Source organism: Ovis canadensis, chromosome 4 (assembly GCF_042477335.2).
Source record: "Ovis canadensis isolate MfBH-ARS-UI-01 breed Bighorn chromosome 4, ARS-UI_OviCan_v2, whole genome shotgun sequence".
Lineage (NCBI taxonomy): Eukaryota > Metazoa > Chordata > Mammalia > Artiodactyla > Bovidae > Ovis > Ovis canadensis.
This window is the reverse complement of record NC_091248.1, coordinates 28,968,725-28,986,464: the sequence shown is the minus strand read 5'-3', so window position 1 is coordinate 28,986,464 and position 17,740 is coordinate 28,968,725. Positions and strand designations below refer to the sequence as shown.

The 17,740-nt window shown below is 40.8% G+C and overlaps 1 protein-coding gene across 1 annotated transcript in view; it reads right to left on the bottom strand.

Annotated features, from left to right (window-relative positions):
• Nucleotides 1-227: 227 nt before the first annotated feature.
• SDHAF3 (succinate dehydrogenase complex assembly factor 3) overlaps nucleotides 228-17,740 on the bottom strand; it is a 92,381-nt gene continuing 74,868 nt past the window's right edge. Inside the window, exon 2 of the mRNA XM_069587483.1 lies at nucleotides 228-3,769. Within this exon, the coding sequence (XP_069443584.1) occupies nucleotides 3,566-3,769 (204 nt within the window). The 3' untranslated portion in view covers nucleotides 228-3,565. The remainder of the gene's footprint in view (nucleotides 3,770-17,740) is intronic.

Genomic DNA, 17,740 nt, shown 5'->3' with positions numbered 1-17,740 from the left:
ATACCCTGTAACACACTGCAGGTTCTCTGTGGTGCCCTGGGGGATCAGAGTGCATAATGTGGGAACCACAGCTCTGCCCCCCACCCCTGCTTTATTTTTCTTCATTATTCTTACCACCTACCTATTTTGTGCATTTTGTCCCTCTCCTTTAGGATGTAAATTCCGTAGGGACAGACATTTTATCTTTGACAAGTGTTGTATTCGTCTCTAAAATGATGCCTGGCATATGAAGGTTCTCAATAGGTATTTTATTTATTTAATCATTTTTAATTACAGGATCATTGCTTTACAGTATTGTGTTGGTTTCTACCAAACATCAACATGAATCAGTCATAGGTCTACCCATGTCCCCCCCCACCTGAACATCCCTCGCCATTCCACCCCACTTTGTTACCGAGCCCCAGTTTGAGTTCCCTGAGTCACACAGCAAGTTCCCATTGGCTGTCTATTTTACATGTGGTAATGTATGCTTCCTGGTTCCCCTCTCCGAGCCCCTCCTCCCTGCCAACCACGTCCAGAAGTCTGTTCTCAGTGTCTTATCTCCATTGCTGCTCTGCAGACAGGTTCATCAGGACAACACGGATTTGCTGAAGGAATGACCAGGCACACTAGGAGCGAAAATCTGATCACATTAAAAAGCAATGACAAAAGCACGGAATGCTACAATTAGTAATTTCAAACTGAAGCCTTATTCAGTTTTGAATAAAGCAGTTTTAAGTGTAGCCAAGAAAATGGATGGCTGCATTAGTGAAACCAAGAGAGAATCATCTGATTACTAGGTTAAGTCGGCCACATGGATTAATACTAAGGTCACCAAAACGATGCAAGACATGAGATGAAGAGGTAAGAGTCAGGAACCAAAGAACAAGAAAAACAAAGTATAACCAAATTGAAAATAGTACTATAAAGTTCTGAGGAAGTAGTGTATCTGTTTATGATGAAACAGCATTCCTGAATGTAGTTAAGATTTTAAACTTTCGGGTAACAGTCTTATCTTGTTCACTGTTTATTCCTAGAGCCTGTTATAATGTAAAGAGTAATTACTGACCGCTTAGCTTATGAGGAAAGCCTCACCCATCCATCTACAGACTGACTCCAAGAGAGATGGAAGAAAGGACTGAGGGACTTGGCGGCCATAAATGTACATTTTAAAAATATTACTCTGATATTTGTATATGAGATAGATTGTAGGTGGTCACAGAGGATACAGGGAAAATGATTAGCAGTAAGTTCTTAATAGTCCAAGTGAGAGAGATGACAGTTTGGACTAAAGAAGACAAGACAGCAAAACAGAGCAAATATGAATTAATTTTTTAAAAAGCTGATATAAACAACTGCATCTGAAAATGATCAATCTCAGAGTAAACATACATAATTAAATATCCAAGTCATTTTAGTGTATAATATTTTTTTAAATTCATAAGCATTTTAGAATATGAATGGGATTTTCATTTGATTTTTTTCAGTTTATAAATCAACTTAACGTGTAAGAAAAAAAAATAATTAAAGTGTTTTTCTCTCTCCATGAGCTAGCCCATGAGATTCTCCAGGTAACTACAAATTATTTAAGGGGTCATCTGTTACTAACAAATACCACAGAAATGTATTACACATTGTATAATCTATTAGACAAATGATAATATGTATAATAGTGAATTCTAAAGCTACTTTTTAACCTTTCATTGTAAATAAAAAATGACTCAGGAAGAAGGAACACTTAAAAGAGTAATCTTATGTATTATTAAAAGCAGAAATGATGAAGTTTTCAGGGTAACAATGTATCTAAATAATAACCTAGCAGGACTTCAGGTCACCACCACTCATGAAAACACCAAAATCACAACTGACTGCTGAACAACCATTGGCAAATTAGACTTAAATCTACCTGCAAAGACTTTCTATACCCACAGACGAAAAAAGAAGTCACAGTGAGATGAGGAGGGGCACTTTCACAACATAATCAAATCCCAGACCTGCTGGTAGGCAACCCGTGTCTGGAAAACAATTACATCACCGATGTTCTCCCACAGGAGTGAGGGTTCTGAGCCCACGGCAGGCTCCTCGGCCTTCGGGGTCTGTCATTGGGGGGAGGGGCCCCCGGAGTTCTGAAGGCCAGCAGGGCTTGAGTGCAGCAGCGCCACAGGACTGCATGGAACAGACTCCCCTCTGGAAGCGCGCACAAGGTTTCACAGGCACTGGGACCCAGGGGACCCAGGACAAAGCAGTGACTCCACAGGAGCCTGGGCCAGACCCACCTGCAGCTCCTGGAGGGTCTCGTGTGGCTCAGGTGGGGGGGTCCCAGGAAATACCTGTTGGTATGCGCTCTCCTGGAGGCCGTCATCTTGAGACTGAGACCTGGCCCCACCCAAGAGGATAAACACAGGAGGAACACACCAAGACACATATTAATATCTGATTAAAAGTTAAAGACAAAGCGAGAACATTAAAAGCAACAAGGGGAAAGCAACAGTTAACACATAAGGGAATCCCCATAAAGTCATCAGTCGATTTTTCAGGGGAAACTCTGCAGGCCAGAAGGGAGTGGCATGATATATTTATCTAAAGTAATGAAAGGGAAAAACCTACAACTAATAATATTCTACCCAGCAAAGCTCTCATTCAGACTTGACAGAGAAATCAGAAGTTTTATAGACAAGCAAGACCTAAGAGAATTCAGCACCACTAAACCAGTTTTACAACAAATACTAAAGAACTCTATAGACAGAAAAGAAAAAGGCTACAACTAGAAATAAGAAAATTACAAATGGGAAAGCTCACCCATAAAGGCAAACATACAGTAAAAGTAGGCAATCATCCACACACAAATATATCAAAACCAGTGACTGTGAGAAGAGAAGAGAGTACAAACGCAGGACACTGGAAACGCATTTGAGACCAGCAACTTAAAATATAGACTGCTATATTAAAGCTTCATGGTAACCATAAACAAACAAAAAAGACCTACAAAAACAAATTCAAAATAACTGACAAAATGGCAGTAAGAACATACGTATTGATAATTACCTTAAATCTTAATGGATTAAATGCTCCAACCAAAAAACAGACTGGCTGAATGGACACAAAAACAAGATCCCTATAAACGCTGTTTACAAGAGACCCACTTCAGATCTAGGGATACTGAACGAAAGTGAGAGGACAGAAAAAGGTATTCCATGCAAAGAGGAATTAAAGAATGACCTTGGAATTCTGGATCTATCATGATCATGATATATTAATCTGATACAGCTAGAGCCACAAGATTAATGCTTGAATATGAATAGCACTAAAACAAATTTACATATAAAATTTTGGGGAAAATTTCACAAGCTTTATGTAGTCCAAAACACAAATCCTATCCAGCAACTGTTACTACTTCAATAAATGTAGTTTCATCCACTCATGATCCTGACCTGTATATTACAAGATTCAAAATATCCCCAAATAGAAGAACAGTTCATTAACACCAGGCATTCTCAAAACCTAAAAGCTTAAGAAACAAATTTTAAAACCCAATTAGTTAAAAGGCTCTGAACTTGAAATGCTTTTTTAAACTTTATTATATAGACTAGAACTTTGGTTTCCTAGACTCAGTAATATTAAATTGCCTGTTGGGTTTCGTGGCTTCTTGCATCAGTTCCTGCAATTGTCCGATCTGTTCATCACGAAAGTCATTAAGTTTTTCTTCTGGTAGGGAGATTCCAAAACATGCTTTTTCAGTTGAATTTTGTTTGCTTTCATTAGCTTGTTGCCACAGCACTGCTGCATATGCCTAGTAAAAAGAACAACAACAACAAAAAACGAAGGTTATAGATATTAAAATAAGATCTGTATTCATTCATTTAACATTGAAGGACTTAATTCTATCGCCGAGTCTTATGCATTTGGCAAATCAGACTTGAACTGTGTCTTCACTACTCAGTGATCATTTCAAATACCCTGTATCTTATTATTAGCATTTTAAGAATTTCACTGAAGTCCTGAATCTGAAAAATCTAGAAGGCTCAAATGGAGCAGGAGTGGTCCACGAGCAGGCTTCAGGAACACGCATAAACTACCCCAAATCATATGCAAAATGGCACGCACACAAAAACACATACAGTTCCCAGGCATGAATTTCATCACATTTTCAGATGGAGAACTATGGGTCTTATAGGCTTAAAAGTGAGTCTTGAAATTCTTAAAAGGTTTATTCGTCTGTCTTCAATTTAAAAACCAATTTAAATCACAGAGAGAAACTTTTCAAACTTTAAGCTTTCAATATTTAACAAACATCTTTGTCAGAAAAAAAAATTCTACATTTTTCACACTGCAATTTTTCTCTCATTTAGTCAACTTGATATTACAACTACCATTGTTCAGCACAGATTAATTAGCAGCAGATTCTCACTCTAAAATCAATATTGTAATTAGGCAGGAAGTACAGTTCACAAAGTTAAAAACTGATGTGCCCCCTCTGGGCAAGTAAACAAATTAGTGAACTCTGGATAATGCTGCTATTTTATCTGGTTTAAGACAATTAAATTGCTTATAACTGCTGGATTACCAGCATCACCAAAGAAACCTTCATTTTAATTCCAGGTATTCCAAATAAAACCTTTGCTTGAATCGAAATAATATCTTCATGTTTTATAGAAATCCGTTAATATAATAACAACAAAAAAAAACTGTACACATCCTGAAAGTCAAAGTGTTAGTCATTCAGTTGTGTCCGACTCTTTGTGACCCCACGGACCACAGCCCACCAGGCTCCCCTGTCCATGGGATTCTCCAGGCAAGAACACTGGAGTGGGTTGCCATTTCCTTCTCCAGGGGATCTTCCCAACCCAGGGATCAAACCCGGGTCTCAAACTTTGCAGGCAGATTCTTACCACCTGAGCCACCAGGGAAGCATTCTAGGGCTTTATAAATCCCACTTCTGAGTATATGGCCCAGAGCAGCATTTCTCAACCTCGGCTCTATTTACAAGTTGTATGATTTGGGTCACGCTTTGTAGTTGGGTAGGTGGGAATCTGCTCCACCACAGTGGCATGTTGAGCAGCACCTCTGGTCTCTCCCTAGTGGCTCAGACGGTAAACGCATCTGCCTACAATACGGGAGACCTGGGTTCAATCCCTGGGTCGGGAAGATTCCCTGGAGAAGGAAATTGCAGCCCACTCCAGTATTCTTGGCTGCAAAATCCCATGGACAGAGGAGCCTGGCAGGCTGCAGGCCATGGGGTTGCAAAGAGTCGGACAGGACTGAGTGACTTCACTTTCTGGTCTCGCCACCTGCTCCGTGCCTGTAGCACTCCTCCTCAGTCTTGACAGTCAAAACCATCTCCAAACACTGCCAAATGTTCTCCTGCAGACAAAACTGCCCAGGTTGAGAACTACTGTCTGAAGGAAACTTTCCAACACGTGGACAAGTATCAAGCAGAGCATGTTCATTATGGCGTTGTTTATAAAAGCAAACCACTGAAAAGAATTCAACTGTACTTCAACAGAAGAAAGGACAAGTGCTTAGACACTTCTTTATAATCCACTATGTGAATTAAACGTCTGTATTGACCTGATTAAATCTCTAAAGTAATCAGAATCCAATGAGCAAGTTTTTAAAGAAGTTATTCATTTGTAAAATTGGAAAAACCAAAACTCAAATTCATATGAAAATGTGAAGCCTTGAATAGCCAAGACAATCTGTTGGAGTATTCAGTTCTCAATTTTAAAACTTACTACAAAGTTACACTAAATAATCAAAATAGTATGGTACTGGCTTTTAGGGTAGATATATACACCAAGGGAATAGAACTGAGAGTTCAGAAATAAACCCATATACATACGGCAAACTGACTTTTGACAAAGCATCGAGTCCATCAATGGGGGAAAGAATATCTCCTCAACAGATACTGCTGGGAAAACTGGATTTCCACATGCAAAGGAGAAAAGCTGCATCCCTACCTCCCACAATACACAGAAATCAATGCTGTAAGATGGAGGAAAGACACAAACAAATGAGCTAAAACCATAAAACTCCTAGAAAAAAATGGGTAAATTCTCATGACTCTGATTTGGCAGTGGAGTCTAAAATATACCAAAAGCATAAACGAAAAAAGAAAAACTAGATAAATTGGATTCATCAAAATTAAAAACTTCTGTGCATCAGAAGACACTCAAAGTGGAAAAACCACAGAAAGGGAAAAAATATTTGCAAACCATGTCTGTAATAACCAGAATATATAAAGAATTCCGACAAGTTAACAATAAAAAAAGGGCAGAAAACGTGAATACACATTTCTCCAAACATACATAAACCATCAACAAGAACATGAAAAGACACTCAACATAGTCATTAGAGACACAAAAATCAAAATCGCAATGAGACACCACTTCATACCCACTAGGATGACTATAATAATAAATAAATAAATAAGGAAAATACATGTGGGCGAGAATCTGAAGAAACTGCAAACTTGTAATTACTAGCAGGAATATAAAAGAGTATAGCCACTGTGGAAAACAGTTTGGCAGTTCCTCAAGAAGTTAAAGAATTACCATATAATCCAGCGCTACTTACAGGTGAAAGTGAAAGTGAAGTGAAGTCGCTCAGTCATGTGCGACTCTTTGCGACCCTGTGGACTGTAGCCCAACAGGCTCTCAGTCCATGGGATTCTCCAGGCAAGAATACTGGAGTGGGTTGCCATTTCCTTCTCCAGGGGATCTTCCTGACCCAGGGATTACTTATAGGTATATACCCTAAATAAATGAAAGCAAGAACTCAGACAGACACTTTTACATCCATATTCATTACAGCATCCATTACTTACAACAGCAAGTATGTGGCAACAACCCAAGTGGATATCAACAGACAAATGGAAACATAAAACATATCCGTACGATGGAACAGTGTTCAAGCTTAAAAAGAGTTCTGATACGTTCTACAACATGGATGAAACTTGAAAACATCATGCTAAAACTGAAATAAACCAGACACAAAAGAACAAATATTGTAGGATTCCGCTCATGGGAAATATGTAAAATAGGCAATTTTACTGAGACAGAAAGTACATTAGAGGTTACCAGAGGGTGGGGGAGACGGGGTAGGGATGCACTGCTTCTGGGACACAGAGTCTCTATTTGGAGAAAACGTTTGGGGTAAAGACAGTGGGAATTGATGAAGAAGACTGTAAATGCAATTAATGCCCCTGAATGTACCCTTCAAAGGCTAAAAGGCAAACTTTAAATATATTTTTACCACACTAAAAAGAAAAGTTATGTGAGGAGTGCCTTCTATCAGACCCTTCTACAGGTAACATGAAGTCCAGACGGAACATAATCCAAACAGCAATCCAAAGACGCTGGAGAGCAACCAGTCAGAAAGGAGAAAGGATTTGACGGAATGGAGAATGGCAGAGAACACTGGGTCAGATTGCCATTTTTATGACTGCTTTACGGAGGGAAGATGCCAGTTGCTACTGCAAGGTGACTGAGGACTCACAGCAGTGTGGGAGAACAGGAGGAGTTGAAACATAAGAAAGGGAAATCTCAGAAAAAGAACTGCAGAAGAGGATCCCCATTTATTCTGTAAATAAACTGCCAAAATCTCCAGTTAACCCCTTAACTACGTATGCTCAGGACAAAGCTCAGCTAAGGCAGAAAGAACTAAGAGATTAATTCTTCCGCTGGCTCTCATCAAGGTGAACACAGAATTTAGAGAACAAGTATACTATGTTAACTGCTTGATGAAACAAAATTCAATACACTTTGAAAGAATACAGTGGAAGAACGTCTCTACAATGTATAAATGATTGACAGTGTCCAGAAAAAAAACCAGAGTCACAAGAAACATGAAGAAACAGAAAATGTGACCGATAAATCAAGAGAAAAGACAATGCCTGAAATGATTCAGACATTAAAATTAGCAGCAAAGGATTCTAAAGTAGCTATTATGAATATGTTTAGATACATAAAAGAAAATATGGTCAAAATAAATGCACAGATGAGAAGTCTCAGCATAAAGTAAAAAACTTTAAGAACCAAGTGAAAACTCTAGAACTCTTAAATGTACTGTCTGAAATTTAAAAATCTTCACTGACTGTTCAGTTCAGTCACTCAGTCACGTCCGACTCTTTGTGATCCCATGGACTGCAGCACGCCAGGCCTCCCTGTCCATCAACAACTCCTGGAGATTACTCAAACTCACGTCCATTGAGTAGTGATGCCATCCAACCATCTCATCCTCTGTTGTTCCCTTCTCCTCTCACCTTCAATCTTTCCCAGCATCAGGGTCTTTTCAAATGAGTCAGCACTTCACATGACATGGCCAAAGTATTGGAGTTTCAGCTTCAGCATCAATGAACATTCAGGACTGATTTCCTTTAGGGTGGACTGGTTGGATCTCCTTGCAGTCCAAGGGACTCTGAAGAGTCTTCTCCAACACCACAGTTTAAAAGCATCAATTCTTTGGTGCTCAGCTCTCTTTATAATCCACCTCTCACATCCATACAGGACTACTGGAAACACCATAGCCTTGACTAGACGGACCTTTGTTGAAAAAGTAATGGCTCTGCTTTTGAATATGCTATCTAGGTTGGTCATAACTTTTCTTCCAAGGAGTAAGCATTTTTTAATTTCATGGCTGCAATCACCATCTGCAGTGATTTTGGAGCTCCCCAAAATAAAGTCTGACACTGTTTCCACTGTTTCTCCATTTGCCATGAAGTAATGGGACCAGATGCAATGATCTTCGTTTTCTGAATGTTGAGCTTTAAGCCAACTTTTTCACTCTCCTCTTTCACTTTCATCAAGAGGCTCTTTAGTTCTTCTTCACTTTCTGCCATAAAGATGGTATCATCTGCATATCTGAGGTTATCGATATTTCTCCCGGCAATCTTGATTCCAGCTTGTGCTTCATCCAGCCCAGCATTTCTCATGATGTATTCGGCATATAAGTTAAATAAGCGGGGTGAACATATACAGCCTTGACGTACTCCTTTGCCTATTTGGAACCAACTGTTGTTCCACGTCCGGTTCTAACTGTTGTTTCCTGACCCATACAGATTTTTCAAGAGGCAGGTCAGATGGTCTGGTATTCCCATCTCTTTCAGAATTTTCCATGGTTTATTATGATCTACACAAAGGCTTTGGCATAGTCAATAAAGCAGAAATAGATGTTTTTCTGGAACTCTCTTGCTTTTTCGATGATCCAGCAGATGTTGGCAATTTGATCTCTGGTTTCTTTGCCTTTTCTAAAACCAGCTTGATCATCTGGAAGTTCACAGGTTACGTATTGCTGAAGCCTGGCTTGGAGAATTTTGAGCATTACTTTACTAGCATGTGAGATGAGTGCAATTGTGTGATAGTTTGAGCATTCTTTGGCATTGCCTTTCTTAGGGAATGGAATGAAAACTGACCTTTTCCAGTCCTGTGGCCACTGCTGAGTTTTACAAATTTGCTGGCATATTGAGTGCAGCACTTTCACAGCATCATCTTCCAGGATTTGAAATAGCTCAACTGGAATTCCATCACCTCCACTAGCTTTGTTCGTAGTGATGCTTTCTAAGGCCCACTTGACTTCACATTCCAGGTGTCTGGCTCTAGGTAAGTGTGAATGACCACACCATCATGATTATCTGGGTCGTGAAGATCTTTTTTGTACAGCTCTTCTGTGTATTCTTGCCACCTGTTCTTAATATCTTCTGCTTCTGTTAGGTCCATACCATTTCTGTCCTTTATTGAGTCTATCTTTGTGTGAAATGTTCCCTCAGTATCTCTAATTTTTTGAAGAGATCTCTAGTCTTTCCCATTTTGTTGTTTTCCTCTATTTCTTTGCACTGATCATTGAGGAAGGCTTTCTTATGTCTCCTTGCTGTTCTTTGGAACTCTGCATTCAAATGGGTATACCTTTCATTTTCTCCTTTGTCTTTGGCTTCTCTTCTTTTCACAGCTATTTGTAAGGCCTCCTCAGACAACCATTTTGCGTTTTTACATTTCTTTTCCATGGGGATGATCTTGACCCCTGTCTCCTGTACAATGTCACGAACCTCTGTCAATAATTTATCAGGCACTCTATCAGATCTAGTCCCTTAAATCTATTTCTCACTTCCACTGTATAATCATAAGGGATTTGATTTAGGTCATACCTGAATGGTTTAGTGGTTTTCTCTACTTTCTTCAATTTAAGTCTGAATTTGGCAATAAAGAGTTCATGATCTGAGCCACGGTTAGCTCCCGATCTTGTTTTTGCTGACTGTATAGAGCTTCTCCATCTTTGGCTGCAAAGAATATAATCAGTCTGATTTCAGTGTTGACCATCTGGTAATGTCCATGTGTAGAGTCTTCTCTTGTGTTGTTGGAAGAGGGTGTTTGCTATGACCAGTGCATTCTCGGCAAAACTCAAATTTGCCTGTTACCCCAGGTGTTTCTTGACTTCCTACTTTTGCATTCCAGTTCCCTATAATGAAAAGAACATCTTTTTTGGGTGTTAATTCTAGAACGCCCTGTAGGTCTTCATAGAACCGTTCAACTTCAGCTTCTTCAGCATTACTATTTGGGGCACAGACTTGGATTACCATGATATTGAATTGTTTGTCTTGGAGACGAACAGATATCATTCTGTCATTTTTGAGATTGCACCCAAGTACTGCATTTTGGACTCTCTTGTTGACCATGATGGCTACCCCATTTCTTCTAAGGGATTCCTGCCCACAGTAGCAGATAGAATGGTCATCTTGAGTTAAATTCACCCATTCCAGTCCATTTTATTTTGTTGATTCCTAAAATGTTGGCGTTCACTCTTGCCATCTCCTATTTGACCACTTCCAATTTGCCTTGATTCATGGACCTGACATTCCAGGTTCCTATGCAATATTGCTCTTTACCACATCGAACCTTGTTTTCAATCACCAGTCACATCCACAACTGTGTGTTGTTTTTACTTTGGTTCCATCTCTTTACTCTTTCTGAGTTATTTCTCTACTGATCTCCAGTAACATATTAGGCACGTACAAACCTTGGAATTCATCTTTCAGTGTCCTATCATTTTGCCTTTCCATACTGCTCATGGGGTTCTCAAGGCAAGAATACTGAAGTGGTTTGCCATTCCCTTCTCCAGTGGACCACATTCTGTCAGACCTCTCCACCATGACCTGCCCATCTTGGGTGGCACTATATGGCATGGCTCATAGTTTCATTGAGTTAGACAAGGCTGTGGTCCATGTGATTAGATTGACTAGTTTTCTGTGATTATGGTTTCAATGTGTCTGCCCTCTGATGCCACCATAGTTTGAAAGTGAAGTCACTCAGTTGTGTCTGACTCTTTGCGACCCCATGGCCTGTAGCCTACCAGGCTCCTCTGTCCATGGGATTTTCCAGGCAATAGTCCTGGAGTGGATTGCCATTTCCTTCTCCAGGGGATCTTCCCAACCCAGGGATCAAACCCAGGTCTCCCACATTGTAGACAGATGCTTTTGTCTGAGCCACTTGGGAAGCTGGCCAAACCATAGTTTGGCCCCAGGTAAATAGCAGGGAGGGAACACAGCTTCACCCATCAACAGAAAATTGGATTAAAGATTTATTAAGCATGGCCCTACCCATCAGAGTAAGACCCAGTTTCTGGCTCAGTCAGTCTATCCCATCATAGACCTGGGCTCGATCCTGGGTCGGGAAGATCCCCTGGAGAAGGAAATGGGAATGCACTCCAGTATTCAAACTTTCAGACTTTGGAGTGGAAACATTTAATGTGTCCTCGCCATCAGATATGTGTCTACGGGCCAACTACGTGGGTGGTCAGGGAGGGCTGCTGAGAGGAGACAGTTGGGGTTGAGGTTTAATCAGCAGAATCAGTGGCCATTTATGAAGATGAGCAGGGCAGGAAGGAGCTTTCTGTACTGAACAGCCAGGGCAGAGGCCTGCCAGTTGAAGGAGCTTGGTGTGTCCTACGGCCAGCAGGGGGCCTAGTGCTTGCTGGCTTCAGGAGGGTGTGAGCATTGTGTGGGCCTGCGTGAGAAGTCAAGTTTACCTGTCACTATGATGGGCATGGGGCACTTTAGATACTGAGCCATCGGGAAGTTTTAAGGAAGAGTGTGACGTGGCCTGATCTGTGTCTTTAAAAGCCACTGGGGGGAAATCCCTGGTAGTCCTGTGGTTAGCACTCTTGCACTTTCACTGCAAAGGGCACAGGTTCAATCCCTAGGGAACTAAGATCCCATGACCCACAAGGCCCAGCCTGTATGTATGTATATATATATGTGTGTGTGTATATATATATATATGTATATATATATATATATATATACATATATATATGCCACTGGGCAATGAATGGAGGGTGGATTCAGAGGGGGACTTGGTGTGGGGCAGGGCTGTGGACATGAGGAGACTGGTCAGGAGGCTGTTGCATTAGTCCAGGCAGGCAGTGCTTGCAGAGGGGTGGCAGTGGGGCTGGGGAGGAGCGGGTGGCTTTGTAACATTTGTTGGTGGCACAGCTGGATCTGGCGGTTCAGGGTAGGCAGGTCACGAGAGGGGTTGTGGGTCAAGGGTCACTCCTAGGTGTTTTTGAGTTAAGGAACTGAGGAGATGGTTGTGCCTTCCACTGAAGCAGATTTGGGGAAGTACCGTTGAAGGGGTTGGAGGATTTGGTATATGGATTAGTTTGAGTAACTCTGCCGGGGCTTCCCAGGTGGTGCTAGTGGTATAAAAAACTTGCCTGCCAATGCAGGAGACATAAAGAGACTTGGGTTCAATCCCTGGGTCAGAAAGATCCCTTGAAGAAGGGAATGGCAACCCACTCCAGTATTCTTGCCTGGAGAATCCCAAAGGCAGACAAGCCTGACAGGCGACAAGTCCACAGGGGCACGAGAGTCAGACACAGCTGAGGCGACTGAGCACGCACACACGCCACACTAACATCTGGGTGTGTCTCACGTAAGGCGAAGAACTGTAGATGGAAATAAGTTTGAAAAAACAAACCATACCCAATTCAGCAAGAGTTTACTCACAGGTGGCCAGTGGGACCGAATCTAAATTCATCCAGCATTCAAGGCCACGTAACTTTCGATAACTTAAATCTCTACACAGGTTTGGAGACACTTTTCCATTTATGCACATTTAACTGTGCTTTACTACAAACAGGAAAGAAAGAAAAGAAAAAGAAACTACTAATTTTCAATAGTTAGGAAAACTCGAACTTGCATTCTGACATGCAAGTTCTGGAGAAGGCAATGGAACCCCATTCCAGTACTCTTGCCTGGAAAATCCCATGGATGGAGGAGCCTGGTGGGCTGCAGTCCATGGGGTCGCTAAGAGTTGGACACGACTGAGTGGCTTCACTTTCACTTTTCACTTTCATGCACTGGAGAAGGAAATGGCAACCTACTCCAGTGTTCCTGCCTGGAGACTCTCAGGGACGGGGGAGACTAGTGGGCTGCCGTCTATGGGGTCACATGCTACTTAGCAGTGACTTAGCAGCCTTATCCCTGCCTTGTAGAGGCATGAGCTGGATGGTGTGAAGGTGCTGTTTCTGTCCTCTAGTGAGTCCCAGTTCCTGAGTCAGTTTATGGTAAGGGCATGTCACCACACTTAAGAGCAGTTTGAAGGGACCAGCCAACTCTGTCAGGGGTAGAATGGTCTACACAGTAGAAAACCACACAGCCCTGCAAACACAAAAAATTACTGCTCTACCTAGCAACATGAGTGAACGTCACAGATACAATGTTGGGCATAAAAAGCCAGACATAACAGAGTACGTGTATACTGTGTAATGCCATTTATATGGAGGCCAGAATCAGGAAAAACTAACCTATGGTGATAAACATTAGAATAGCGGGGTGAACTATTCCCTGGGGCTCAGTGGAGAGAATCTAACTGCAATACAGGAGATGCAGGAGGTATGGGTTCAGTCCCTGGGTTGGGAAGACCCCCGTGGAGAAGGAAATGGCCACCCACTTCACTTCAGTATTCTTGCCTGGAGAATCCCATGGACAGAGAAGTCTGGAGGGCTATCGACCATGGGGTCACAGAGAGTCGGACATGACCGAGTGACTAAATGAAACGACAAACGAAACGATTCTTGCCTGGAAAATGCCATGGACGGGGAGCTTGGCAGACTATAGTCCACGTGGTCACAAGGGTAGGACACAACTTAGTGACTAAACCACCACCACCTGATGGAAGTACTTGACCACCTACACTGAAAATCAGTCTGTACGGAATAAGCCTCTACTTTTAAGACAGCTTACAGACTACCTGAAATATTACTCTGAAATTCCATTAGAGAAATCGAGACTCTGAAAAGACAAAAACAAACAACCCCAGTCTTAGAATCAATAAAGAAAAAAACAATGTAGCAGTGGAGAAAGCTGGAAGACTCAGCGAATGGTCAGGATTAACAGCACCAGAGTAAGTGATACTGAAAGCATCGTGATGAAGTGAGATGCTCCCTTTGTCTCTCCCCTTTAATCTGCAACCACTAAACATCTGTACTCAACAAAGGTACCTCTGCCCAACACACTGCGATGCCAGAGTTTCACACATCTGTACACCTAAAGGTGGGCAGACTGGAACACACAGAGGAAACAGACCAGAAGAATCCAAAGGCAGTGCCTGCCATTCCAGCTACCTGGTCGCAGCAGCTGCGCCAACAGCGCTAAGGAAGCCAGTAGCAGCAGAAGAGGAAGCACATGTGACCCCAGCCTCCTGGCCACAGTGGCTCTCGTGGTCACAGATAACCGGACAGCAGTGGCAGAGGCGCCTATGATGCCATTCCTTCAGGTACGGAGGCACCCGCAACTCTGACCCCTTGCCCAGAGCTGTGCTGCCTGCAAAGACAACAATCCCAGACACAGCAAGGGCAACCCTGCTCCAGCTCCTCCCCACCTGTAGCAGGGCCTGCGGCTTCAGAGATCCTGGACACAGCAGAAGCAGTCACCAGCCCAGCGTCCCAGGTGGCAATGCCAGCAATCCCACAGCAGCAACACACCAACAGTGTCAATGGGCAACACCTATGACTGAGGTGCAAAGTGCCAACGCTCAAACATAACCAGAGGCAGCTAAGGTTAAGGAAAACAAAAAGTTTGTGTTATAGTACCACCCACTGGCAAACAAAAGAAAGGACTCTAATTTCTACACTGTTGAATCCTTAGAATCAAATTAAAAACAACAACAACAACAACAAAAAACTACCTGAAGAAGACAGACGTCTGTTACTTCAAATGGACCAGCAGAGGAACAGGTCATCAAAAAAAGAAATGAGAAAAAAAGAAATAATGCCCTTTGCAGCAACACAGATGGACCTAGAGATTGTCATACTGAGTGAGGTCAGAGAAAGACAAATACCATGATATTGCTTATACGTGGAATCTAAAAAAATGTATAAATGAACTTATTCACAAAACAGAAAGGGAGTCACAGATGTAAAAAACAAACTTATGACTTGCCAAGAGAGAAAGTGGGAGGGCAGGGATAAATGGGAGATTGGGACTGACATCTACACACCACTACATATAAAGTAGATCATTAATAATGACCCAACTATAATATAGAGCACAGGGAACTGTACTTGATACTGTGTAATGACCTAATAAGAGGAAATAATCTGAAAAAGTGTGGACATATGTGTAGCTGATTCACAATGCCGTACAGCAGAAACTAACACTATAAATCAAATACTCTTCAACAATAAATAAGTAAAAAAAATTTTAAAAAGAAGAAATTCTGTAAGAACTATCTGACTCTTTTAGGAAAGGCAACATCAGGATAGCAAGCATCTGAGAAGGAAGCATAGTTTGTCTAAAGAAATAATAGCTGAGAACTTCCCAATCCCCAAAAGGAATTGGATATATAAGTCCATGAACCTACAAGAACACATAATCACCTCCGTGCAAAAATACTTCTCCAAAACACACTACATTAAAACTCTCAAAAGTCAATGATGAAATTTAGAGGCAGCCAGGAAAAAAACATATGGTAACCGACAACCGACATAGGCACCACTAGGAAAAGAGCAGATGCTACCGCCCAGGCAACAGTGAAATGAAAAGCTCAAAATTCTCAAAGATAAGCACTGTCAGCCAAAGACCCTCTAGCCAACAAAGTTATGCAGGTATGAAGGACAAATACTTTCCCATCAAACAAAAGCTGAGGGAGTTCAACATCAGACCTGCCTTACAAGAAATGTAGGAGCAGCTCTTCTGCAAGAAACAAAAGGCAAGAGTACAGAAGACTCTGAGCAAAGTGATGAGTAGGCGGAAATCAGAACCTTCAACGCTCTCTCAGGGGTTGTTTACTTTTTTCTCTTTTAAATTATGAAAGTATGATAACACACTTGTAGGGGCCTTGGAAAATATAGAACAAAGTTACATATAGTTCTACAATATAATTATTTTTAAGTAGAAAATTAAGATTTTTAGTTGGAGTTTCAGTATGAAACTTCCAAAAACTAACAGAACGAACATACAGAGGAGAAGGATATAAACCTGAAAAGCACTATGAACTAATTCAACACAATTGAGATTTATACAATTTTCACACAACAGCATGATATAAATTCTATTCAAGAGACTATAAATCAGGAGACACTGGAACATATCCAGGGACATGACACAAGGTGCAAAAATTTCATGGTCTAGAGGTATTTAAATCATTTTTAGTCTGTCGTCTTATCACTGAATTATGTTAGAAATCAATATCAAAAGATACTCAAAAGTAACTTACATATTTTCAAGTGCAATGTGACACTTACCAAGAGAGACCTTTGACTTAGCCACTGGAAGCCTCAGTCAAGTTAAAAGACTGAAAAAACACAGCAGGTGATTGCCAAGAAGAATGAATTTAAATGAAAAATTAATAAAGATGCTTTAAAATACCCATGTATTTGGAAATTAAATGTCCATTTTTAAATGATGGGTATCTCTAAGAAGCCATAACAAATAAAATTAGAAAATATCTGTAACAGAATGAAAGTGAAAAGAGAATTTATCAGAACTTGCTCCATACAACTGAGTTGCTCAATGCAACTTACTACAATGCAGAATTTTGAATAAGGTATGAAAACAAATAATGGACACAATGCATAAAATTTTGTGAAATCTGAACAAAATCTATACTTTAGTTAATAATACTGTATTAGATAGTACACTCCTGTTTGCTTTTTTTAAAAACAATATAATATTTCTTTATATTCTCAGAATTGGATTAGAAGTTTCAAGCCTCAAAATAGGTTTTTTCCACAAAATAAAAAACACTGAAGCATAAATATTAAAGAGGGGGGGAAAAAAAGGCAGTAACAGTAACTATAGCTACTTCAATTTGGTAATAAACTCACAACATAAAAAAGGATAATTTGACACAACAAAATAAAGGGTGGCAGAGGAGAGGAAAAGGACAGAACCCATACAGGCAGATGAAGACAAGAAGCTATCACCTGAGAAAGGACTATTTTAACTCATGAGACATTCTATACAAACCTCATCGTAACTATAAAGCACAAATCCAGAGCAGAGGCAAAAACTACAGGGGAATTTAAAAAAAAAAAAAAAAAGGAAACTGAGAAAAAAAAAAAAAACACACAGATACACAGATCAATGGAACAGAAATGAGAGCCCAGAGCTAAACACACTTATTTGTGCTCAACTCATTTATGACAAAGGAGTCAAAACTATACAACAGAAACAGGGCGGTCTCTTCAACAGATGGTGCTGGCAAAACTGGACAGTCACATGCAAAAGAATGAAACTAGACCCTCATCTTATACCATACACAAAATTAAC